Source organism: Fomitiporia mediterranea, assembly GCF_000271605.1.
Source record: "Fomitiporia mediterranea MF3/22 unplaced genomic scaffold FOMMEscaffold_16, whole genome shotgun sequence".
Classification (NCBI taxonomy): Eukaryota; Fungi; Basidiomycota; class Agaricomycetes; order Hymenochaetales; family Hymenochaetaceae; genus Fomitiporia; species Fomitiporia mediterranea.
Genome location: NW_006760401.1, coordinates 413,681 through 439,838, shown reverse-complemented (window position 1 = coordinate 439,838; position 26,158 = coordinate 413,681). Strand labels below are relative to the sequence as shown.

The window sequence follows — 26,158 nt, the reverse complement described above, 5'->3', positions numbered from 1 at the left end:
ACACCGACTCGATACTGTCTGTTGCATTCTCTCCCGACGGAACTCGTATTCTCTCGGGCTCCGTGGACAGGACTATTCGAATCTGGGATGCCGAGGATGAACAGGTTGACTCCGGGAGTTTTGAAGGGCATACAGACGATATAATTTCCGTTGCTTAATGCTTTCTCGCCCGATGGCGAACGCATTGCTTCAGGATCCTACGATTGGACGATTCGAATATGGGACACTGAAACTGGGCGTGCTGTCTCTGGACCCTTCGAAGGACACGGCTGGGTCTTGTCCGTCTGCTTCTCGCCGGATGGCAGGTACGTCGCGTCTGGCTCTAGGCGACTTCAATTAATTGGCAGAGACACTTGCAGAAGGGCTTCAGCAATTTAGAGTTAAGATGCCAAGAGTTATGCAAGTCTCTCAAAATTGAAGAGCTGGACTTGCAGATATTGACATTTAATGCCCATGTCACGTTACTCATGATTTTTGTTTGGGTTGTAGTCAGACATTTCTTTATTTCAAACTCTGACATGTCTGCAAGTGCTAACAAGTGGGTTTGAGCACTTGCTAACACTTACATTCCTACCTCCATCACCTATACTTGAGACTTTTGTGTTCTCTACCTTTACAATGAGCTGTGTGCCTACTCTCTGTACTCTTGAATCTGCTATTACTCAATGTTGTGAATGGCAGCAATCTGCTCTCCTCTCTGCCTTCTGTAGAGCCACCTACATACTATGCTGACAAAGTTGTAAGTACAAACCTACTGTTTCTTCAACCTATACTCTCCTTGTGGTTGAGCATATTGTTGTAAACCTAGACCTGTCTCTGCCAATGTGTGTCAAGACAATGTCAGTAAGCAAACTACTGAACAGTTTACTAATTGTCTAGAACAACACTTAGAGTGTCCTACCTATAGTTGTAGACTAGGTCAACACAACTCTACCTTACAGCTTCAAGCCTTAAGGTGTTGAGCCTCACCTTATACACAAGGACCTAGTAGAAGTCAACTCTTCACCTTGTGTCCAACTCTCTTCACCCTTGCCCTTTAAATACACACATTCAGACCTAGTACTATACTTGTACTTAAACTGTAGCCTAACCTACAGGACTATAACTATACTTATAGTACACCTGTACTATATGTGTCCAGACATTATTCCCAACCACAAGGCTGAAGCAGAGTACATTCCTGCTCAGCTATCTAGCCTAACACCTCTGCCCTCCCTATCCAGTCTAACACCCCAACCTTTCCCCTATAACAGAACCCCTTGTCCATACTACCCAAACCCAACTTTTACTTTAGTAGAGACATTCCAACCTTACACACACTATGACTATGAGCTACCCCCTCTACTAAAGTCAAAGTTACCCCTCCCTCCCTTTCCTGAGGAGGAACCTGACTTGACTAAGAAGTTTACATACTTTATCCCAGGCTACAACTATTAGTATAAGTATAAACAAAACATGAACACACACTTACATAAGAAACACCCTAACTTAGACTATGATAAGATTTTAACCACCTAGTAGACAGGCAGCCCTTCACACATATTTATCTTATTTTATTTATTTCCCCTTTACCTTCTTTACCCTACTCTAGAATACTTGTTTTCTCTTTCTATACAAGTAGGAGGCCTGGCAGGTTTTTTCTCTCTCTCTTCCTTATACCTGACTGCTTGGAGCCTAGAGTAGTGTATTTCAAGCCACAGCTGTAAGAGTTTTTTGTAGTTGATTTTGGTTTCTTTATTTTGGCACAATGGAAAGACACTTGTAGAGAGTTGCACGGATTTACATCTCTATTTGGTATATATTAAGGTACGTCTACTTTGCCGAGCCACCCCAAAATTTTCCAACTGTCCTGCAAGTGCTCCTGCCAATTAATTGAAGTCACCTTCTGCCGATCAAACGATCCGCGTGTGGAACGCCGAAAGTGGAAATGTAGTTTCCGGACCTTTCGAAGGGCACAGAGATCGGGTCTGGTCTGTCTGCTTCTCGCCAGATGGAACGCGCGTTGTATCCGGCTCCGGTGACGCAACACTCCGGATCTGGGATGTCGAAAGCGGGCAGACGATTTCCGGTCCTTTCACAGGACACGAACGGTGGGTAAACTCTGTTGCTTTCACGCCTGGTGGGAGACGCGTTGTCTCTGGCTCCAACGACAAATCAATCATAATCTGGGACGTTGAAAGTGGGGAAGTAGTTTCTGAACCCTTGGAAGGACACACACATTCGGTTATGTCAGTGGCATTCTCGCCCGACGGTACACGTCTTGTCTCCGGGTCTGATGACAAAACCATTTTGATCTGGGACGTCGAGAGCGGAAAGGTCGTGGCTAGGCCTTTCGAGGGTCATACAGAACATATCACGTCGGTTGCATTCTCTCCCGACGGAGCATGTTGTGTCTCGGGTTCTTGGGACAAAACGATTCGCGTCTGGGATGCCGCGGGTGAACAGGCCGTTCTCGCGCCATTTGAAGGCCATACATCACTTGTTTGGTCTGTTGCATTCTCCTCGGATGGAAAACACATTGTCTCCGGCTCTCGAGATCGCACAATCAGAGTGTGGAATGTAGAAGGTGAGACCAGCATTTCCTTACTCAGCAGTTAATGTTTAACTCCTTGTCTCTTGTGTTGGTTCGTAATATAGATCCTGTCTCTGACTGGACATTGGATGAGGATGGGTGGATACATCAGCACGGAGAGTTACTTGTGTGGATTCCACCTCATCTGCAGACAGTGCTCTGGCGACCTCAGAATACCACAGTGTTCAATTGTGCATTCTCGATAAAGTTGGACTTTACAAATGTTGCCATTGGCGAAAGGTGGCAGGACTGCTTTGAGCCATCTCAGTGATAACGCGATCTCGTTCCTTAGTCAAGATAACTTATCATCACCAGTTTAATTAACTAAAACATTGTACATTGTTATAAATATTATATTAGTTGTAATTGCTGTATAGTATGCACAAATTGACATCAGATCAACTTCATACCTTCAAGAGAGTTGTGAGCAATATATGGAGCACCTATGTAGTATTCTATGTCCTACCTTACTAAACAATAAATTGAATAGATTATAAGCATATGAGTGAGCTCTGCTGTACTTATTAAAACAGACACACTTGGTTGGGTCAAGGACTGGGAGTATGATAGGGATACTGTCCTTGTCATAATACAGTCATATATGCATCCATTAATAAATTGAGTTTGGTCCTGGTAGAAGAGTTAGTGTAAGCTTGGTAGCTTACCACATGTGAAAGGCTACTGTTGGGGGCAGTATCTCAATTTGGTAACATGTGCTTATATAGAGTGCAGAGTATGGATCACTGATCAGTGATTATACTAGCCTTTTAGTGTAATGGTTGACATTGCTACACTAGTGTTGACAGCATTACAGTTAGCTGCAGTTCAGGGAGTGTAGGTCTCTTGTAATCTATAAATAGTATATACACTAGTAATAAGGGCAACATTAGCCCATCTTGAGATTTAAAAGTGTTTTATTGATAAGCAGAGGAGAGGCACATTGACATCATTTTGAGAATGGGAAATAATATTATGTAATCACAGATATTCTATTTAGAAAGGAATTGTTTCAAGCACTTTGTTCTTTCTTTCATATAGTACACCTTTGTTATATTAAGACAATTTCCAAACATGCTCACTTGTCTGCATTGTTGTCTTTCATTTCTCACTGAGCCTTTGTTAAGCAGACAAAGATGCCCCAGACCATACCTGGGCTGGACTTTGGCAGCTATAACACATACTATTTCCTTTCTGTCAAACACACATTTCTATGTCTGAAATTACTCTGCATTCATTCTACACCCATCTTAGTAATATGTACTATTCTCACTATCTAAATTACTTCCTAACGTTTGCTATTTGATTTTTTAGCTTGAAGACTGAATATTGTAACTTACTTAGTAGTTGCTTGTCTCGGCCTCGGAAAAAACTGTTGTGTAGTGTAGTAATGCTGCTTTGGTTCACGCAGACGCCTGGTATGCAAGCTTGACTTGTTGTGTGAAGGCCTCCTCAGAGGGCGACTTCAAATATTTTTTGAAGTGTGAATAATAGACGACTCATAGAGTACCGTCTCAATCCGCAATGGGACTTTTTTGACCATTGATAAACAATTGATTATGTAACCACAAACCCAGCACGAACAGCGAGCGACTTGCCCAGTGCCCGCATCCTTCGTCAACGGCTTTCTTCACGACCAACATCCACGTCTCACAGCTCACTACGATGGGAGAGTCGCGGACTGAGCTTATTGCCTGGATTAATGAACTCCTCCAACTCAACTATACAAAAGTGGAACAGTGCGGCACAGGGGGTGCATATTGCCAAATTATAGACTCCATCTATGGTATGCATCGTGCTTACATCTGACCCTTGCATATCAGCCTGACCACTTGTTCATGTTTCCATTCTCGATATTATATCCATATAACGCGCTCTGTGCAAACGTGGTTATAATTTTTGTACTGGTGTTGGGATGACGCGCTTTGTACGATGTGGTTGACTTGGGCGGCACGAACAGGCGACGTACCCATGAACCGCGTGAAGATGAACGCGAAACACGAATACGAGTTCATCGCGAATTTCAAGGTCTTACAAAACATTTTCAAAGCTAAGAAAATCGAGAAGGTGCGTATGTCTGTTCTCGTCGTCTATGGCGAATGTGACTAATCGTAGCGTCTAGCCAATACCGGTGGAAAAGCTCGTAAAATGTAAAATGCAGTGCGTACACCCTAATGTTGATTGGTTTGCTTCCCTTCACTCATGAGTCCTTGTCTTGGTGTACTGCGCAGAGACAACCTCGAGTTCTTGCAATGGATCAAGAAATTCTGGGACGCAAATTTCGGAGGTCAAGGGTACGACCCTGTTGCACGACGGCGCGGTGCACCTACCGATACTCCAGCAACGATCGCACCAATCGGCGGAGGTACACGCAGTGTATCAGGTGCAGGGTTACACACTGGCGGAGCACGAGCCGGTGGTCGTACACCTGTGGGAGGTCCACGAGCCGGGAGTGCACAATCAAACGAAGCCGTTCATGCACTTCGCAATCAAGTGCAGGAAATGAGCCAGCACCTTGAAGGTCTCGAGAAGGAACGTGATTTCTACTTCGCGAAGGTATGTGCGAGATGCGGTTTTCTCATGTTATACACTTGTGTTCATTTCTGACCTACGTGTCGGGTAAAGCTTCGAGACATCGAAATTCTAGTGCAACAACAAATGGAGGAAAACGAAAAGACAGGGACGGAGGATCTAACATTAACTGAAATACAGAAGATACTGTACTCTACAGAGGTGCGCAGCTCTTTAGCAGTACGTAAGATTTTACTGACGAGCTCTTATTGCGCAAAATAGGAAGGGTTCGAAGTTCCTGAGGGTGCGCCGGCGGTGGATGAGGAGGAAACGTTCTGAATAGCTCTGCTAAGTTATCCTTGCCGTCGCTTCACACTTGTTGCTCTCCGTCACCTTCTGCCACTCAATCATTTCACTACTCCTTCCCGTCCTTACAAACACATCGAGCTCTTTCAAGAATATCCTACCTCCTCCACACGAGCTATACAAAGTGTCGCGTTATTCGCGATTAATCCAGTTTGTCCATCTCTTTCTCAATTACCTTGAATTGTTGAGATTTCGGTTTGTTGAAAATGTAGAGGTAAAATGTACATTGACACTTGTACACTGGACAGACTCTAAACGATCGTTTTGGCATAAGTGTTTTCTGCCTTATGGGATCAAGTATTTCTCTTTCTTCGTCGGACTTGGCGGCGAGATAAATTCCCCGAAACTTCCGAGCTATTGCAACTGGCCCTAATACCAACTCTGAAATGCATACGTTTCTTCCGAAATGGCACCATTGAAGCAATTAGACAGATCAACGGCTCGACAAGAAAGTTTCGCTCAGACCCTGTACATTCATTCTCCGATTCCCTTAACTTAGGTCACTGATCAAATGCGGGAATCCATTCCATAAAGTTTAGAAGGTAAGTTTTCTGCACGTCACAGTCAAGCGCTTAATACTTATCGCTCTCATCTGGATAGGGCTTACGACGTAACTTACAGGACAAGTTATAAGAGTTTGTTGAATCATACGTTCAAGGTTCAGTCTCGGGAAAATTAGAAGGTGAGGTGTGTGCTATTTTCTTCCACAGTGATTAGATGCTTCTAGGTCTTACGCGATTGCGTATCAGAGGCAAACTATTGATGAGCCGCAGAACGTTTGGAATACGACAGACTAAGCTGCTTCTAGGCCTAGCTAATTGCCTGCTACGCCCTTGGATTCTGCACTGTACACGCCAATGTTTGCTGAGCCCACTTCAATAACTAGCAAAGAGTCCTGTCTTTTCCTGAATTGCGCCATTGAACTCTTCAACACACACCACTCGAGAATACTATACATTTGCACAAGACACAAGGTAAAGGAAAACAGCAACATGACCAGCTAAATCTCTCCATCGTCTAAACGCTACGAGTTCAGGTCACCTCAATCTCGACATTTACTTCTTCGCGGGTCCTCCACCGCTCTTCGCGTTCCCGCCTTTCGGTAGACCTCCAGCAGCAGGTACGATTCCTGCGTTGGCGTTCTTGGCAGCGGCTGATTGTGCGCGCGAGGAGAACGAGCCCTTGCCGGTTTCATTCCCGCCCTTTGCCTAATATTTACCCATAACGATATATGTTAGCAAGTCGTGCTCGAAGTTTGAAGAGAGGGATGGGCGAACGGCTCGAGGTGCGTAGTGGCTCGGACCACTTACTTACCTGGGATGACTGGATGCGAGACGCATCAGTGCGAGTCGTAGGTGCGCCCGTGTTCTTTGCCATTGTTCAAAGTATAAGGGTACGGAGTGAGGTGTAGAAGTGAGTATATGCGTTGAGTTAAGTCGAGAGGTATCTCTGCTTGATGAGTCCACCTCTCTCTCGTTCATCCTCTCCTCTTTATACACCTCCCATCCAAGCTATTTCTGACAAAGTTAACATTCAAGTGAGCTGGCAAGAGGAAGAGCAAGGACGAGAACAAGAGTAGTGGCTCATATCACCTTCTTATGACTACCACAGAACCAGAATCCTCGCAACTGCGATTCACACGCACTTCATCGTCCAGTTGCATTTGGGCGCTAGTCCAGAGGTTACTCGGTCTAACGAAAGTTGTAGTAATCACGGCAGCAAAGGAGCAATCTCGGATAGATAGAAGGCTACGAAGGTGCAGCGCTTTACGTCTGCGGCGCTTATCGTCCTACATTCCCATCTGTTCAACGTCAGATATCGCATCGAGGTGCTTCCAATCGCTGATATCGCCTCCCAAATCAGAGACACAATGTACAATAGTATCTGTCTTGGTTGATTTATGATCTAGCTTCAAACGCTCATAGCTTTGCGGTCATTACGCTACAGCATTCTATTCTTAGCTGGAAGTTTACTAAGTACTCTGTCCAAACGTAAGTACTTTGAACTTTACATAGTCTGTTGCAACGTTCTGAAGATCTTATACTCTCTATCTACTGAATCTTGCAGAGTTAAGACACTATCTAGTTCACTGCTTATTACATTAGCAATACCTCTTATAAACTGTACTAGCTTTATCTCAATCTGATATGAAGAAGACAGTGTGATAAAGGGTAAATCCTTTCTTGTCTAAACTGGATTTTATATTGATAGTTATTAGTCCGAATTGCTTGGTTAATTATTTTTATTATTATTATCAATATACTAAGTAAGTACAGTTTTTTTTTTTCAATCTATATTTCAACAAAAAAAAAAGATTTTTGGCTTGGTCAAGATTTGATCAATTTACTGGCTAAGACCTCTGGCTAATTTCCACTTAGACTGTAGGAAGAATTCTGAACTTATCCTGTGTATCTCTATCATAGATTGATACACATGTAATCCTTAAGCTGCTTCTTTGAGACATTGCTTAATATTCACCTATGAGAACAAGAAATTGGCACATATATTTAGGGATTAGTTACTGACTGTAGAGTCATGCATGGAGTATTCACAGCTAATGATCTGACCCTTTGATTCGGTTCTGATGGCAACAAAAGTTGGGAGTCGAGACAAAGTAAAAATATAGTGTGTGTATGAACGCAAACTGAACAGATGGCCATTGGCAGACAAGGTGTTGTCGTAATCGGTGAACTCGGATATCATTTTCTTTAATTTATTACAGGGGAATAGAAGGTGGTTATATGCTTTCTAATTACAAGCGCGCGTATGTATGTTGATTAGTTGATATGAAAATTTAATCTTATCGGCAGGACAAAGTCATGCGATCCACATCTATTCCGAGGGATACTTTCTACTACTTAGAGCCATGTAGGCGTTTAAGCTACACTAACGGTACACGACGGCTGTGGTGTACCGTAATTAGACAACAAGGACGAAGACTTTTCAGGCCCAGAAGACTCGGATTTAGCATGTCCGTCGTTCTCACAATACGCAATGGGCTTCCTGTTTGAACGTTGTTGAAGATGGATGGTGATGTCGTGCCGCCGGCATCCTGGTTGTGCCTTGAGCGTTGAGCAGCGATGCTCCATTTGTCAAATTGTGTAGATGGGAGAGGTAATCGTGTTGCTGTAACGTGTGCATAACTTCTAATGAATGACATTGAATTTGAATAGTGTAAAAATTTCTCAATAATGAAGGAAGTCGAAGAGTTTAGAGAAAGCCAAATGACTATTGAATAAGTTGAGTGAATGAGATGAATGCGTGAAGTAGAGACGGATAAACGGGACGGAAGGACACGCGGCAACGGCAAGCCCTGAATTGTTCTCCACACACCACTCGACATGCGTGTGCTGGGTCCAGAACATTTTACTCCACAGTTTGAGCTTCTAACGCTCGGAACGTCGACCGAGACCTGCGATGGCCAGCGTCCCTTGTATTCGCCATGCGTATAGTGTATAGTATATCTAACGCCATCGAACCATCTGTCCCGTCCGTCTAATCCCACCTTTCCCTCACTAGCTCTGTCCTGTCCTTTACGACACAACACAAGACACGTACAAACTGCCTCTGAAATCCATAATCCACCAGCATGATCCGCGCCGACGCCTACACACCCGACGTCTGGGAAGCAATCTGCACTCCAATGCACGAAATCCTCCCCGCCTCTCCCAAACATGGTTCTGGCGCACTATTCCTCGGTTCGTGGACTGCAGCTGTCGATACAGACTTACTTGCTCGGCATGGTGTGAGGGCGATTGTGGAGTGTCATGATGCTCCTTGGGGTATATGCGAATCGACCTCCTCAGCGAATGGGAGTGGTGGTGGTGGTGGTGGTGGTGGGGTGCCGACGTTCGGTCGTACGTCCACTTCACCGAGCTTTTCTGCCGGTCGACCTTCCCTAGGCCGATCCGTCTCTTCTTCGGGCGTACAGCTCATCAACAACGCTCTCAATGGTACCACATCCCATCATCAACATCAACAAGCACAAAGTCAAATGGGTCGATTCAAAGTAGCCATACCCGATAGCCCTACGCCTGGCTTACTCGAACCTCACCTCGACGGAGCTGTCCGATTCATTCGTGATAGGTTGAGTAGGGGCGAGAACGTCCTCGTGCATTGTCAGCAGGTACGTCCATCCATCCATCCATCCATCCATCTACCCATTTTTACCCAATCCCAATCCATCTGTTCCCATTCTCAAATTAAAGTAAAGTAAAATTTTTATATTTGCTCTTCGTTGGTTCCTGACCTGACCTGACCTGACCTGAATCTATTCCCCGTCTCTCGCTCCTTGTTCTCTAATTTCAAATTTCCAACTATCTCATCCCGGCGTATTATTAATATTAATAAATGATTTGGTCTTGAAAAAGGGCATATCCCGCTCCCCGGCGATCGTCTGCGCCTTCCTTATGCGCGAACGTGCTCTCTCCTACGACGCTGCACTACAAATCGTACGTTCTAGACGGAAATGTATCAAGCCGAATGTAGGGTTTGAGAATACGCTTCGGAGTTGGAAGTAATCCTTTCTGAGAGATACTACGTGTTGAAGGATTGTTGGACTGGGATTGGATACACGGATCTTCTTGAAGTGGACGGGATTGTTGGTTGGATTTTTAACTTTCGTTTTCTAAATGGGAATTTTGAGGGATATTGGGATTCAGGACGACAGAAAGTAGAAGAACACATTTATACACGACTCTTTCCTCTTCCCTCTCTGCGCTGGTGTACTTTTTTAAGGATTGCACAGATCTATCATCTATCATGTATTTTTCTCTGTATTATCACGGATTTGGTTTGTATACTGCTGCTCAAAAGCTTCTTTTCTCTGGGCATCACAGTAAATATATCCAGCAAGATACACGGTTATCTATACACATGCGTAAGCACATTCGATACAAGTATATCTACACGCCAAAAACGAACTCTATTTCATCTAATCAATATTAGACTTAACTCGTCAAGTCTAGGTTTATCTAATCGTGTCTAAGTAGACACGGAAATCCCGTTCACCTTCACTTTCGTATCTACAATTTCTCTTTTTTCCCAGACGGTTCCGAGGTCGGGATGGAGGTTCTATACATTTATCACATCAAAGCAAATAAATATTCAGATAGTCAGTCAGTCAATCAGTTTTGTCGGAACAGGTCCAAATAAAGAAGACAAGGAAGGAAGTCACTCACCTCCACAGGAATACCAAACCCAGTAAGCGCACCCAACACAGCCTGTCCACTCCACTCTTCCAATTCCTGAACACGTGTGGGCGAGATGAAGTCTTGTGTACGGCGGTTCGCGAAGATCATTTGGACGGCTGCTGCGCGGATGCGTGCGGTTGGTGTTGGTGTTGGAGTTGCTATTCCCGATTCGGACTCGGGCTCGGTGCTTGTTCTATTATTGTTATTAATGGTTGGATGCGAACCGTTCACTTGTGGGGATGTCGGGGACGATGATGAATTGGTAGAGGAAGGTGGGCTAAGTGAAGGCGTAACTGGTAACTTCGTCGGTGGGACTGTAAGGCCATTGGTCGTTGCCTTGTGTTGCCGGGGCCGCCAGACAGATGCAAGGTGAAGAAGGTGGAAGGTCTCCATCTGTGACACGTGAAAACAGTCAACAATATTAATAGCTGAATATATTGGAATGTTGACGAACCTCTAATGTTGCGAGACTGGGTACAGTGTCCATTAGGTGGTCTATGAGCATCTCGTTGTGATCTGGGAACGAAGTTTGTCGGCCTTGAGAGGCGTAGAAACTGGAACAGAGTGGTATTCATTAGGAGACGTTGGAGGGACTGCTAGAAGCATACCTGTCTGCACTTGCGTTTACTGTATTGCTCACTATAGTAGCAGGAGGGTCTAAGGGCGTCGTGGTCTTAAGTCTATTCGTAACCTATGAGATGCGTCAGATGAGACTTCAGTGTAAGTAGAAACGATACTAACGAATGCATGAAGTTCAGCATCTGCAGCTACCTACTCATAACGGGGTGCAAAGGTTAGTACTAGAGTGCAAGAATCTAAGAAGCATACATACCGGTTTCGAAACCTGGTATGGCGAACCATCCTGCCCATCTGCGTTGTCTGAGAGGAAGTCATAATCGTAGTTCCTTCGAACGGAGACACCCGCAGAAGGTACAACAAGCGATCCGACGGGAAGATCGGTCAAGCCGCCACAAGACCCCAATCTGCATAGACGAGTAACGTAACCAACACCTCGAGATCAACATCGCTTTCTTCCATACCATACGTACATATATAAAGTAAAGTCTGAACTAGTGAAAATTCGTACCTTACGATTACGAGGTCTCCGGAAACACATTCACGAGCTTCCCGGACGAAGAAGTCCATGTTAGGATAGCCCATCCCTATGCTGACGATACTGATAGGCACGCCATTGAAACGACCTGTAATGGTGAGAAATCCTCGTTCTGAGGAGAGTTTGAATAGTGATGAGGCGTCGCCGTCGAGAAGGGATGCGATTGCCTCCGCGCGTGAGGGAGAGCCTACGGTCAGCTGGATATCGTGGAGAAAGAGGAGGCATTAGTTCGTGATGTACATAGGATATGTAAATTGGCTTCACACGTACAATGCGATTTGCGACGTCACCGGGACGTATTCCGAGATGGTATACTCTGCCATCGGCGGTCCTCGGAAAGTCTGTGTCCGGTGAGTGCAATAGAACTACCGAATGGGCGTCTCCCCACGTACTTACTTGCATCGGTGAAAGTATCCTTCATGATCTAGGTCCTGCTGCTCGTACCGTGCTGATGGCGCACACCTGGAATATTACTCTCACAGAAGCCCGCTTCGTTGTTGTGCCCGGCGCTCTAGATGGGAGTACGGAGTCTAGGAGGGACAAAGTGCTGCTTTGTATGACATTGAGACACTCAGACTGTAATGTAACGCTGTTATCGGCAGTGATCGGCATGCCGTTCGACACACGTGATCGATGAACAATTCAGTCCCAAAAATATCATCGAGTTTGATAACTTTTTCGTTCTTTTCTGATGCCGTCTGTGCGCTCTTGCGGCACGTACAAGAAGAAATGTGATCATTATCCTCGGTACTTTTTGCCTCAGGCTTCTCGCTTAATTACAGAAGCAGTCTCAGGATCGCCACTTCTGCAGAAACCGACTCGGCGTAGCCGGAAGGATACCGTTGCTTACAGTAACACCTTAGGGGTTTGACAACATCTGTCCATTTATCTGCAGTCAGACTCCGCTCTTTTCTTATCAGAGAAGTAGGCCTCCTCGAGATCAAAGTCAACTAGCTAGCGGATGTTCTCTGGCCAACTCTTATGTGCGATGTCTCGACAACTTGATCGTATTCTGTCCTTGCTTTCTTCCGAGCAGGTACGGACAAGCCCCAAGCGCTCGTATGTATTAGTAGAGCAAACGTCATCTCTCTTATGGCGGAATCAAAATCACACGCGAACTGACAACGTTGCTTCGACCCGGTCTGCGGACCCTCGGCAAGATACATTGATTTTTGTGTGTGCTAAAAAATCACAGGACGTACGATTCTCTTTCCTTGCCCTCGGTCTTTCATATCCGTTTATGACGAAGTTGGAGCATCTCGACATATCTTTAGCCTCGTGGCTTTCGGCGTATCTCTAGCTCTCTGGCTTCCTGCTGGTCTCCAAGTCGTGGTCGTCATCGTTGCAAAGGGTAGCCAAGTCGATAGACAACGCAAACTCGCGTGGCATCGGGTGCCTGGGCAACTCAGAATCAGTGCGCGTACCGAGTCCTTTGGGATCGCCGAGAATTGAATTCGCGTGCTAGCAAAAAAGACGTACTGAGCCATGGAACAAAGGGGATTCGCGAGATCAACCGAAATGAAGCCGTCTCCATGCCTCTTCCGGCATCCATCCCCTATAAACGTATGCTCAAGAAAGGGCCTTGAGCCACTTTCTTTCTCCCTTCGTCTCCTTTTTCACACTGCCGCTGTAAGCAACTGCGTGAATCGTTTCTCCGCGCGCCCTTCGTGCCATTAACAAATTCCCTTTTTGCTTCACAGCGTTTCTGGTTCGCTCGGTACTACCTTTCATTCGTTTACCACACCCCTTCGTACGATTTGGTCGTCATCTCTTAAAGCTCGCACCACATTCGCCGAGAACGATCCGGCATTCCGCTCATTTTCTGAAACATACTCATTAGGTTCGCGGTAAGCATTTTCGTCATACGGTCCACCTTTCAAGCGTCTGTTGCCTCATAAGGCCTTGGTGCTGTACTGCAGGACTGCGGTGCTATGCCTCGTGTCCTCTTGGATGGAACTTTCTCGCGAGGCATACCAGCTTATCGTCCAGAACGTCAAATCTAGGTCGGATCTGTGCACCTTGACACGTACCTCAAGAGCCTTCCAACGAGCCGCAGAGCGCGCGCTATACAATACCCTTGTTATGAACGACTCAACGACTGCAATTAAAATCTGTCATTCGATTACCTCTAATCCGAGACTGGGCGCTCTCGTTGATGCTCTCACAATCTTTGCTTCTCCTCCGACTCGTGACGATGAAGATGACTCGAGCGATAATGGTGTTGTTGGACTACCGGAGGAGTACTGGAAATCGATAGCATCTGTGCTGGCTCAAACGACTCGACTACGACATCTCAACGTTCACGTTGACGGAGATTCAGCTTTCGCGTGGATTCTGCGGAATATCAAATTCAGATTGGATTCGTTTCATTGTGATTTGGCGTGGGACGAAGATCTCGTCAATTTCCTCAACTCGCAGGATCAACTTCGCGATCTCTACCTCGCGGATTTCGCGTTAACTTCTCCAACTCCAATCCGCAATGACGAAGAAGAAGAAGACGACGGTCAGCAGGCCCAACCTTCTAGCCCCATGTCTATTCGTCCGGACGCGTTGCCCTTATTGTCAATTTTGGAATGTAGCTTCATCGATGCGATCACGACGCTCGTTCCTGGACGTCCAGTCATACGAGTCAAAACGTGTTTCTCGAGAGAAGATACGCCGGGTAAGGCGGAAGAACTGCGTAAGCTCAGCGCAAGTCTACGACGAACATCATCCAGGCTCCGCAGTCTTGACCTCGCAGATGCATCGTATACAGAGGAATTTACCCTCACGGTGCTAGGCACGATGACAGGACACCTCCCGGACCTTCGGTACTTTGGTACACTTGTTCTTCCCGTGGGGCTTGAGGTACGTTGTTTTTTGGTAGTTGATTCATTGAGCGGCTCATCCGTTGATTCGCCGATACCCTATATCTCTGAACTAACCGACTATAATTGGACTGTTCTTCACCCTCCGTCTCCCCGGGCACCACTCCTTCGTTCCCGCGATGTACTAGCGTCTCCAATTCTTTGGACTGCTCATGCGTTTGAAGTCGCTGTATACAGTTGAACTGGAGGTATCCGAATGGGAACCTGCACCGTCGCCGCAGGCGATGCGTGCACTAGCAAGTGAACTACGACTCTACTGCCCGTCTATACGATGTTTCGTCTTTGTCCAGGAATTCGAACGTACAGTTGTGCGTGTCGTCAACGGCTTTTGTGCGGTTGATCCGGAGGCCAACACCGAGAATCTTTGGAGAGACGAACGGAGCTAGTATAATGGACCTTTTAACTGTGTGTGTGTCCTATTTTTGGTTTTTGACTTTACTTCTGTTTCTGGGTACGTGTGGGTTTGCCGTCCGTCCAGTGCCGAGTGAAGCCGCGGAGCTAATCTAATTTCTTCCCCTCCCTCATTCTTACTTCAGCAATATCATCCTTCATTTACGTTTCACTCTCTTCTTATCTTTCTCTTTCCCTTCTATTCCTTCTATACTGTTTTTGACTGGTCTACGCTCGCACTTTATAGAGCCCATACCTGTCCGCGGTCCTTGTAGCATTAGCATAAAGTTTGACTACGTATAACCCTCTTCCGCTGTTACGATTTCTCTCCTCTCCTCTTTACTTTTCTTTTTCATTTTTCATTACATACATATATACGTATATCCCTCATTGTATCCGATAGCTCGGAGTATCTTACACTTATTCATCGGACCTTGCGTCTCCCGATTCCCACTTTTCTCCTTTTCCTCCTCATACTTAATTAGTATGAACGTAACACATTTAGCCGTTCATTTAGTTCATTCAGCTTGTCATTGTCAGCCGTCTCAATTCAATTCTCTATTAATTATTAAGTCTCGGACAAACCTACCTAGTAATTCAACCTTGATTTGATTTTGATAGCTTCTTAGCATTCATTCATGCGTATTTGACTCCACGCGCTTTCGGAAAGAAATTGATTAATTCATTGAAGTGGGGGGAATGTCTGTGTAGTCAGAGGTATAAATATAAGGTATATACTTTGTCACTCTCAACGACCTCAGATAGGAAACAATACACAAAATGCTATTCATCTCCGAGTAGGGAAAGTGGGATGAAACATGACATGTTACATTTATCAAGATAGGCTATAAGGAATTTCATACCAAGATTTGAGAAATAATGCATCATATCAACCCATTCCTTTGTCTAAATATAAAATGTACTATTCAAGCACTAACAACCTTGTCCATATCATAGGGTGTATTGAACTGCCAGTATGCACCACTATTTGCCTCGGCAATGTTACTAATTGTAAGCTGAAATTCATCACCATCTGTAGCCTATTAAATGATTTGAAAGTATATTAGCATTGACTGTCATATAATACAATGATGATAGAATGTACTAACAGCTTGTTTTGAATAGCGGATAGCTGCCTGGTTCTGGACAATGCTGTATTTAGAATGTATACAGTTAGTAAAAAATGACGAGTCGGAATAGTAATTCAAGTACATACTAGTAGTTGCCTAACTGGCCAGAAACAGGCTCAATAGTCCATTTCTGGGGTTCCTGACCCAACACAACATACCCATCCTACATTAGTATTATTAGAACCATTACATTTATAATGGTGGAGAAAAAGTAATTAATTCACGTAAATGTTGATATAGCCTCCAAGTTGAGGGGCAACTTGGGCAATCTCTAGAATTTGCAATGTTGCCGTATTATCACTAGTGTATTTAACAATTACCTAATGTAATATTGTTAGATCATTTGTAGTAGTTTGATGAAGATTAGAAAAACAAGAAAGAGAACAACCAACTTGCTGTTGTGGCCGGACAGGCTGCTGATAGTTCCAACCAATGATAGGGTTTCCAAATGCAATGATTCCGTCTTTGTTGTCCATTACAGCCTTGTTTTCTGAATTCCAGATGTAGTAGGTCCCATTCTCTGGCAGGCTTGCAGCAGGTGTAGTTACTACAAGGACTGAGGCAGATAGGGACACAAGCTTGAAGAGATTGAGGAGTTTCATTGCGAGTGATAAGTATTAAGGACAACTGAGCAAGTGAAGTGTCTGTAATAGAGAGCACACACACTCTACGCAGTATCTATTTATACAGTCCAAAATATACGCAAGAAAATGATAAGGCAGTGCCGCAGTATACGTGTCATAATGTTTTGGAAAATCACTACATTTAACTTGACAGCTTAAGTGTTGATGGACGTCTGTAATAGTGCTTTTATAAAGCAGTCATAAGATGTACTTCTCTTCGAGACTACCACGCTCTTGAGTGTCAAAAAAATTTGTAAGTTGCTCATTAAGTTGCACTTCTCTTCGGAACTATCACTCCCTTGAGTCCGAGTCATGATCCTCTGAAAAACATTATTTTAACTATAAAGGTAAGCAATATAATAGAATCGCAATAAACCTAATAATGTAAAAAGAAACAAAATTTACTACATAATTACACTATCTTTAATATTGTCTTATTGATCATGTAGGAAAGTCAATAATGTAGAAGAGAGAGTAGAAGGAAGTTTGACACGCTCATAAATTATGAATCCTGACGTGTAAAATCGATAATGTTTTTGAAAAGTCACGGTCCTATCGACGAAGTTGTCATCCTTCTTCTCTGTTATGAAACACGAGTACATAAATGACAGCCCACTATGATCTGTCTATCTGTTGTAATATACAAGATGTACTAGTACTCCAGGATTCCCAAATGGTAGTGTATGATTTGGTGTATGATTTGTGTTATTTTAAATGTGTACATTTCTCATTGGACAGACCAATTGTTCTGCCAATCGGAACTAATGTTGTGCTGACTTCATGCTTGACTGTAGGCAAAAAGGAATGACTGTCCCGAAGAGAAGTACGCCTATTATCAGTACATGCCTAGTCCACATGGGCCACTCCTGAATATACTGAATATTTCTTACTGGCTATTTACTGGCCAACATCAATCAATAGTACTTGATACCACCAAATATACATCATTACCAAGATAATATACATTGTCCTTTACCTAGAATCGACTAAGGTATTTAATGTCCGTGGTGCGTAATCTTATCCTTTACTTTATGCATAACACGTTTCACTCGTCCTTCTTTCTTCCCTCCATCGGCGTCCTCGTCACTAGTGTTCACGTTCCCAACGCTTTCCCCGGAACCACTCTTAGTGGTATGTACGACGTTGTCATCGGATTGGTCCCGCACGTGTGGGTTAGACAATTCTGACGTTGGTGAGATAGACGTATGTGCACTCATATCCTGTGCAGCTGCTGTTCCAGGCAAGCGAGCACCTACAGCTGTTCCGCTCTTTACGTGGTCTTGTGTTGGAGTTGTGTTAACGGTTGGTTGGTCCTTGTCCTTTGATGGCGGCGTTGGTGCATCTGTCTCTACAAAGCGTGAGCCACCTGATGCAGGCGGAAGTGTGCTGTCCTTTGATGGATGGTCCTGTGGCTTGGGCTCAGTTGTGGCATCGGTGAGACCCGGAGGGTGGGAAGGCGCTACACCAGATTGGGCTGGAGATGTATCCTTCGAAGAAGGTGGGGTTGGAAGGGCGTGCATCGCGACAGCTGTATTACCAGAGTTGATAGGTGATGATACATCCTTTGACACTGTGTCTTGGCTTGCGGTGATGGTAGCATTTGGCTTCGCGGTCGAAGTCACGTCTTTAGAAGGGTAATTAAACGTCAGAAACAGTCAGAATGAATTAGGATGATATATTTAGACATACCCAAATTGTTGACCGTTCCCGTATTAGGAGCTTCCGTATTGATAGAAGCAGTGTCCGATAAGATAGACGTGCGTTCTGACGAAGGTGGCATTGCTGTTGTCGAGACGTTGTCAAGACTGTCAACCCTTGCTGACGCTGGCTTGGCACCCGACGTAGGGTCTAGATTCTTCTCAGTTTGGTTTCCGTTAGTCATACTCGCAGCTGATATGTCAAAATTACTAAATGTTTTACATTCTTGTTTGGGTAAAAAACATACGTAGGACGGAACCGACAGCTCCAACTACAGATTCGGGAAGATATGCCCTGGCAGCGTCAACGGCTTGCTGCACGCCTACATTAGGCAAATATCCTCTTGCGGATGCCTGAATGTCCGTCGCAGACTTCGGCGGTGCAGAATCTGCCAGCTTCATCGCAGCAGCATGTGGTGTGCGTTCTTCACTCAAGCTCGGTGCTTGCGCTGAAGGACGCGACTCGCGCGGAAAACTTCCGGGGAACTCTACTCCAGGAGTCGAAGCTTCTGATGTCGGACCGAAATCCTTACCCTGAACTGCAGAGGTGCTGTGCAATGCATTCGTAGCGTCTGCTGCCCACTCGTGCGCTGGAGTTGACACAGGCGGTTCGATGTTTATGGATGCCATCTTGCTTCAGCTGTCGTTATTCAAGTCTATGCTGTTGCTGATGTTGCGAGTATGGTGGGAAGTGATTTAGAGGAACGAGAACGGAGAGTCTGGTAATATAAGGTATAGAAGTGGAGCAAACGAGATGATGACTTCATCCTGCTTGATCCACTCCTCGCTTAGTCTCCAAATGCAATATAAGTGATAGTGCACAAGTCACATCTTGATACACAGCCTTGGATCATGCATCTTGTTGGACAAAAATGTGATTCGAGGTATTCTGTAAATTTGTGAAAAGCGCTTGTCTGTATGCAATTCGACCTGCTATTTACATTTGCGGCAATTTCTGATAAGGAGGGCTGTACGTTGGAGTGTAATAGGGTTCATGCATAGGATGGGAAAATTAATGAGGCACCATAGTCATTGTGAAGGATGGGTACAAATGGATACGCACTACAAATGCAATACTAACCAGTTTCATGCGCGCGAGAAACCGAGTATTGAATTACTAGTAGGCCCCAGACTGATGCTGTACACTCACTGCACTGTGCTGTGGACGTGATTTTCTTTCAACGGAAGCAATGACGTAGCTCCTGTTACACACGAGTCGCGTGATTGACGCGTTCAAAGCACAGCCACGAAATGTCTCGATGCTCACTCTGATGCTCCAAAACAAGGAATCACTGAGTTAGAAAAGAGCAAAGATGGGGCCGCCTTGGTGAGCGACGTCATTCATGACGCGTTCCTCTGTCCTCGACACTGCTGCGATTGCTCTACGAAAAGTATAAAAGGGTGGTATACTTGGGTGAGCCTCATTGACTGCGTCACTTGCATCCACATCCAATCTCATAAACTCAGTAGCTCGACAAGGTTTATCTCAACATCATGTCATCTTCAGACAACCAGCCAAAGTTCGTCATTTCTTCACCTGATATGCTGCGCGTCTTTTATTCACCGTGCCACCGTTTACAGCCAGACCACTGGCCAATACCACTCCGTAAAGGGTACCGTTGTCGAGGCAATTGGCAACACTACTGGTGCCCAGTCCTGGATCGACTCGGGAAAGAAAGAGCACAGTGAGGGCGAGGCTGAGCAACAGGCTGCACAGGCACGCGACTACGCTGAGGGTGTCTCCGACCGCGTAGAGGGAAAGTATAACGCCGTCAAAGGTGCGGTCTTCGATGACAAGGGCCAGCAGATTTCAGGTGAGTCCTGCTTGTTTTATTTCGTTTGCAGGGGAATATTTATATCTCGATGTAGGAAACGCTCAGCACGATGCTGGAAAGGCACAACAAAAAGCCAACGAATCATCGTCCTGATTGATAGATTATTCATGGAGATCGATGTTAATGTATTCTACCTCGAGGCATACACATGTATATCATATTGTAATGAAACACGGACTGGTATTTCGATACCCACAATTTTGTGCAGTATGCTTATCCGTCTGCGTTGTGACAATTTGTTGGAAAGCTCACGCAATGCTCATAATTTTATGAATTAAACAAGTATTATTTAAAGTAAAGAACAAGGAGATTTTCTACTATGATATTTTTGCGGTGGAGACTGTGGGTTTGTAGAAGTAGATTACAAGGTGGCATGCAATATAACAGTACTGGTGATTGAGGTACATTCGCTGAAGAACACAAGAGAGTGATACTACCTGGGTGGCAAAAAACACTCCTGCCATCGTTCCCCAAGTGCAGCATGTGTAAAGTCTAGTTTGGTTGAGAATGGACAGCTGAAAACTGCCTTATTCCGAGGGCGCCAAAGCGTTGATTGAAGGTCAGGGGGAATCCATAAAAGCAACTCTCCTCCATGTCCACGTATCCATCCGTCTCCATCCAATGTCCACTCAAAGGCGGGATCTATACCGAGAACGAATAGATGAGCAAAGCATTAGTCACCAAGTGCTGAGCAAAAGAGAGGCTCTCAACTTACCCTCTACATTCCACAATCTGATCGTTCGATCAACAGAGCCAGAAACGACATGTCTTCCATCAGGGGAAAATGCAACAGACCGCACTTCTGATGTATGTCCTTCAAAAGGTGCGAAGATAGCCTGTCCGCTGTGAACGTCCCACACTCGGACCGTCGTGTCCCAGGAGCCCGAGACGACAAGCGCTCCGTCAGGGGAGAACGCAACTGACGTAACACCGTATGTATGGCCTTTGAAAGGTCCAGCCACGACCTGTTCACTCTCAACGTTCCATATCAAGATGGTTTTGTCACCAGAACCAGAGGCAACGCGAGTGCCGTCGGATGAGAATGCTACTGACAGAACCCGATCCGTGTGCCCGTTCAAGGGTCCAGAAACCACTTCCCCACTTTCAACGTCCCAGATTATGCTTGTTGTGTCGACGGAGCCAGAAGCAACGCGTCTCCCATCAGGCGAGAAAGCAACGGAATTAACACTGTTTTTATGCCCTTTGAATGGACCGAAAATCATCTTTCCGTTCTTGACATCCCACAGTCGGACAGTTCTGTCATCGGAGCCAGACGCAACGCGTTTCCCGTCTGGCGAGATGCAGACAGACGTGACAGATAATGTGTGCCCTTTGAAAGGACCGGCAACTACCTTTCCACTTTCAGCGTCCCACACTCGGATCGTACAATCTTCGGAACCAGACGCGACGCGCCTTCCATCTGACGAGAACGTGACAGACCGAACCCACTCTGAGTGTCCTTCAAAGGGTCCAGAGACAGTGCACCCAGTAGCTGCGTCCCAGATTCGAATCGATTTATCGCTGGAGCCAGAAGCAATGTGTCTCCCATTCGGTGAGAAAGAAACAGAAATTACACAGTCTGTATGCCCTTCAAAAGGTCCGGAAGCAGGCCGTGCACTTTCAGTGTCCCAGATTCTGATCGTGTTATCGTCGGAGCCTGAGACGACACGCGTCCCATCAGGAGAGAATGCGACGGACTGTACCCAGTCAATGTGCCCTCCGAAAGGCCCAGAAACAACTTGCCCAGTCTGAACGTCCCAGATTAAAACTGTTGTATCGCGGGAGCCTGAGACAACGTGTTTCCCATCCGGTGAGAAAGCAACAGAATTTACTACATCAGTATGACCTTTGAAAGGCTCCAAAATACGTTTGCCACTCTTAGCGTCCCATATTCGAATTGTGTTATCTGCAGAACCTGACGCGAGACGCGTACCGTCGGGAGAGAAAACAACTGACCAGACACGGTCAGCGTGGCATTTGACAGGCTCACAAATGGTCCGTCGACTCGCAATGTCCCAGACTCGAATAGTCTCGTCATTGGAACCAGAGACGATGCGCCTCCCATCGGGAGAGAACGCAACACAGTTCACTTCGTCTACGTGCCCCTTGAGACACATGGAAGGTCCACCTTTAACGTCCCAGACCATGACAGTCATGTCAGCCGAGCCAGAGGCAATATGCATCCCATCTAGTGAGAAAGCCACCGAATAAACAGGGCCATTATGTCCTTCAAGAGGCTCAGAAATCTCCTTCCCGCTCTCGACGTCCCAGATTCTGATTGTCTTATCGCTGGATGCGGAGACAACGTGCGCACCATCAGGCGAGAAAGCAACAGACTGTACCAAGCCAGTATGTTCTTCAAATGGATCATAAATGACTTGCCCGCTTTCAGCATCCCAAATCCGGACTGTACCATCCGCGGAGCCAGAGGCAATGCTAGTACCGTCGGGTGAGAAAGTGACGGATAGGACATCACGTGTATGCCCTACAAGCTCCTTCAAAAGTGGTGACTGCTGCTTTACACCTATCTGCTCTATTTGTACAGGAGCCGTCCTCGATTCTCTGGTGAGGGCCTTTGGCGACGTAGGTAAATCACGTCTTAAGTAACGCGCTATGAACTTAGACTCCATCGACGCAAACGGAAGGACAGATGCATAGATATGTGGTGTCGAGTGTGAAATGGCAGGTAAATACACAGTTATCATCCTGCGTAAGTCTCTGAGGGACGCTAAGACGTCGGCATTTTTCGACTAGTCGAAAGATAGCATGAGTTTCAACTCCTATAGCACATCCGCCCACTCACCGAGACCCAATTCATAGCATTAAGGAGTGCTGGACTAGCAGTGTTAACCTTTTCTGAGAGACTCATCACCTCCAGCCAGTAGAGCAAGCGGCTATTGAGGAGCTCTGAAAGCTCATTCAACAACGCGTGCGAGAATCGCGCCTCGTGCAAGTGTTGGCTCCAAAAGAGGCACGCGTACTCCAAGTGTGCAGGAATATTCACCTTGATACGATCTGGAAGGTCGGGGACTTGATCGTTAGGAACGTATGACGACTCCAGGTTACAGATGTTGAAGCGAAGCCCATTCTTAATGACATCGAAGCATTGCATAGCGATGGAACCCTTCTGAGCCTCAAGATCAATGTACCAACTATCGCCTTCACGCCCTGAAGACAACAAGTAGTCGCGAAATGACGTATGGCAGGGACGGATAGGTGCTCCCGGAATATACACAATTACAGATTGTAATCGCGAAAGGACAAGGCGTGACGACTCTTCATCGGAATAGCCCAGAATCCGGTCTATTGCATCGTCAGATAGTGGAATTTTACAAAGAAGGATAAGGCCAAGGACTTGGGAAAAGTGAGACCTGGATTCTTCATCATCGAACGAGATACCTGAGGTTTCAAGAACAATGCGGTACAAGCTGTCTAGTACAGAGAGCGACTGCAATTGGGATACAAGATCATTTAATCTCCGAGCAGGATAGTCGCGATCCACCAGCTTAACTGCTGTCGATGCCCAGATGAAAAGCCCGCCTGCTGCATCTCTAAGACGATCCATCCTCAATTGCCAATCCGCCGGTATACGCAATTCATTTTTCGCGAACACGGTGCGCATCTCGTAATCGAGATAACGGCGCACGTCGTTCTTGCACGTTGACGAGTCATGTTCCAGCTCAACAGGAAGAATGTAGTCCGACAGAGAGGATAAGGCCCGACTAATATCCAGTTCCTTCCTGCTCGTAATGAGAATTCGAAATCGCTTGGGTAGTGAAGGTAATCCTTTTTGAAGACTCTCCATAAGCGTTCGCCTCGTCCTCTCAGACCCGCATTCATCCAGCGCATCGAGAATAATGACAACGGGCCCTTGCATTGCGTCCGAAGCAGAAGCAAGAGGGCCTTGGAGAAGGCTCTCAAACTGAACTGCAGCCGTGGCCCGAGCAACCTCTTTATCCTGATCAACGGCCATGCCGACGTGTTTGGCCACCGAGGAATCAAATAAGGTGAGTCTATACGCGAGCGTCCGGATGACAGTACTAGGATCACTCTTCCCCCGTTCGAAGAAAAGATGAGCACCGAGACGGGAAATGGTACGGAAGTGTTCTGCGATCGTTGTGCTAACTGTACTCTTGCCAGATCCCGCAACACCATGTAGCCAGAAGACGTTTTGATCTGAGGTCGACGACGCCCACTCTACGATCTCATTCTGAATCTTCGCACGTGTCCCTGGAAGGCATTGAGGCCTATGGTATGCATCCATCTCGTCGGGACTGAGTTGACTCTTCAAATCTAGTTTACTTGATTCAGAGAAATACTTCAAACGCAAAAATACCACACGCACGTAAGACATCAACTTTGCCTAAGATCCGTGAAGAGACGAAAACAATATGAGCAGTGATTCCCGAGTCCATCGAGGTTCTGAGTGTGTGTAATGAATCAATGAACTTGTCGACCGTTGATTCAGCATTCAACATGAATATGCGTCCTAATTTATGATGAGGTCGCTAGAATTAACACAAAGAAAAACGGACGCACTTGCGAATTTATGGCGTGCATACTCTTGTACGAACAGGCAACATTCGTTAGTCTGCTTTAATAGTTGCATTATCGTACTCTCAAGTCTTTTCGTCTTATCACGAAGGGTGTCAAATTCATCGACGAAATTGAACGCATCTCTCATGGCGTGCACAAGCTCAACCACCTTCTCGTCTACTTTGAACTGGTGGTCAAGGACCTGAGGATACCGTCAGACTGAGTTTAACGTTATACTCCTGGACGCACCTTATACAGTGCCGAAGCTACCTGCCATGCGAAGTTAACGTACGGATGCACCTAGTATCCCTTAGCAATCATCAACATTCTCCAAGATTAGACGCTTACTTGTGATAACTCGTCTATGGCTTGAGCGAATGCACCTAGTTTCTTGACGAGGTTTCGAACAGACGTATATAGATCGGCATGCCCTGCGAGCGAAATGCCATCTGAATCGACAACCTCCAGCCGCAAACGAAGGATTGCAGTGGTTTCTGTCGACGCCGAGTCATGAAGCACATTAAGACGAAGCTCCGTCTCTGGTAGTTTAATCAATATGTGAGAACGTCGATAACGAGCCGTTTACACACCTTTGCTATCAGCACATCTCTCTAATAAGTCATCAAGCTCCACTTCAATCAAGCCTATACATTTGTCCTTCACTGACGAATTGTGCTTGATCTTGATGATGAATTTCGTCCCTTGGTCTGCTGTTGGTCTATAGATGCACTGTGTCAAATAACACCAGAGTAAGGGCCAAGATTTGCGTACCGTCCGAATGAGAGACACTCGTTCCAATTAGGGAGTAGATTCTCGTTTCTGTTCGTTTGCTCTCATCACCGAGCTCTACCTGAACGTATAAATTCGGCAATTTGCTGCGGAGGCTTGCGACCCATTTTACTTCAGATGCACAAATGACTATTGAGCATATCAGTATACTGTGGAAGTGAGACAAAAGTTTAAAACCAACCGGTCAAGGACAAGTGGGTACTGATAGAGGGAGGGGCCATGAAGGAGAAGGAAAGGCGAACGTCTCCAGCTTATTGATGGTTCTCCGGTTACTGTCGTTTTCATAAATATTGTCACACGCGCGATTCGTGATTTTCGTCACACTAAGTACACTCAAATACAAAATCTACTATAACTCAACTAATACTTAACCAAATTACATGATCTAAGCTGTAAAAATTATACTTTTGAAGTATCTTTCATATTCCAGAAAAAATAAATTAAAATGATCAAAAATTGAGTAAGATACAACACAATATGTGAGTTTTCCCTATATTTCATGTATATGAGTTTTCCTGGCCCTAAAACTGATTGTACAC

At 45.6% G+C, this 26,158-nt stretch overlaps 7 protein-coding genes across 7 annotated transcripts; 4 read left to right on the top strand and 3 right to left on the bottom strand.

Moving 5' to 3' along the window:
• Positions 1-1,947: 1,947 nt before the first annotated feature.
• Positions 1,948-2,598, top strand: FOMMEDRAFT_96685 (WD40 repeat-like protein; the record flags this gene model as incomplete). Its single annotated transcript, XM_007271212.1, has 1 exon — positions 1,948-2,598. A coding segment is annotated over one exon (651 nt), but the record flags the coding sequence as incomplete, so codon positions are not given.
• A 1,572-nt stretch (positions 2,599-4,170) lies between these two features.
• Positions 4,171-5,702, top strand: FOMMEDRAFT_23622 (EB1 domain-containing protein). Its single transcript, XM_007271145.1, has 6 exons — positions 4,171-4,355; positions 4,530-4,636; positions 4,692-4,729; positions 4,801-5,125; positions 5,195-5,302; positions 5,363-5,702. Exons 1-6 carry the CDS (start codon positions 4,235-4,237, stop codon positions 5,417-5,419), a joined length of 756 nt encoding a protein of 251 aa, XP_007271207.1. The 5' UTR covers positions 4,171-4,234; the 3' UTR covers positions 5,420-5,702.
• Positions 5,703-9,035: 3,333 nt separating this feature from the next.
• FOMMEDRAFT_114095 (phosphatases II) lies at positions 9,036-10,293 on the top strand (the record flags this gene model as incomplete). Its single annotated transcript, XM_007271240.1, has 3 exons — positions 9,036-9,267; positions 9,457-9,572; positions 9,817-10,293. 3 exons carry the CDS (start codon positions 9,036-9,038, stop codon positions 9,964-9,966), a joined length of 498 nt encoding a protein of 165 aa, XP_007271302.1. The 3' UTR covers positions 9,967-10,293.
• Positions 10,294-10,429: 136 nt separating this feature from the next.
• FOMMEDRAFT_114094 (purine and uridine phosphorylase) lies at positions 10,430-12,278 on the bottom strand (the record flags this gene model as incomplete). Its single annotated transcript, XM_007271239.1, has 10 exons — positions 12,149-12,278; positions 12,023-12,093; positions 11,726-11,949; positions 11,471-11,621; positions 11,380-11,409; positions 11,247-11,329; positions 11,093-11,192; positions 10,863-11,031; positions 10,627-10,796; positions 10,430-10,519 (listed from the first exon to the last, which is right to left on the bottom strand). The coding sequence occupies exons 1-10, from the start codon at positions 12,171-12,173 to the stop codon at positions 10,430-10,432; spliced, it is 1,113 nt and encodes a 370-aa protein (XP_007271301.1). The 5' UTR covers positions 12,174-12,278.
• A 1,424-nt stretch (positions 12,279-13,702) lies between these two features.
• On the top strand, positions 13,703-15,005 carry FOMMEDRAFT_137000 (uncharacterized protein; the record flags this gene model as incomplete). The annotated part of the gene is made up of 2 exons (XM_007271238.1): positions 13,703-14,599; positions 14,748-15,005. 2 exons carry the CDS (start codon positions 13,703-13,705, stop codon positions 15,003-15,005), a joined length of 1,155 nt encoding a protein of 384 aa, XP_007271300.1.
• Positions 15,006-15,935: 930 nt separating this feature from the next.
• Positions 15,936-16,741, bottom strand: FOMMEDRAFT_161703 (uncharacterized protein; the record flags this gene model as incomplete). Its single annotated transcript, XM_007271237.1, has 5 exons — positions 15,936-16,049; positions 16,119-16,161; positions 16,226-16,302; positions 16,364-16,459; positions 16,532-16,741. 5 exons carry the CDS (start codon positions 16,739-16,741, stop codon positions 15,936-15,938), a joined length of 540 nt encoding a protein of 179 aa, XP_007271299.1.
• Positions 16,742-20,620: 3,879 nt separating this feature from the next.
• Positions 20,621-25,672, bottom strand: FOMMEDRAFT_23619 (WD40 repeat-like protein). The gene is made up of 8 exons (XM_007271144.1): positions 25,421-25,672; positions 25,179-25,369; positions 25,080-25,130; positions 24,834-25,032; positions 24,640-24,783; positions 23,098-24,587; positions 21,010-23,044; positions 20,621-20,936 (listed from the first exon to the last, which is right to left on the bottom strand). Exons 4-8 carry the CDS (start codon positions 24,976-24,978, stop codon positions 20,728-20,730), a joined length of 4,023 nt encoding a protein of 1,340 aa, XP_007271206.1. The 5' UTR covers positions 24,979-25,032; positions 25,080-25,130; positions 25,179-25,369; positions 25,421-25,672; the 3' UTR covers positions 20,621-20,727.
• Between the last annotated feature and the right edge of the window lie 486 nt (positions 25,673-26,158).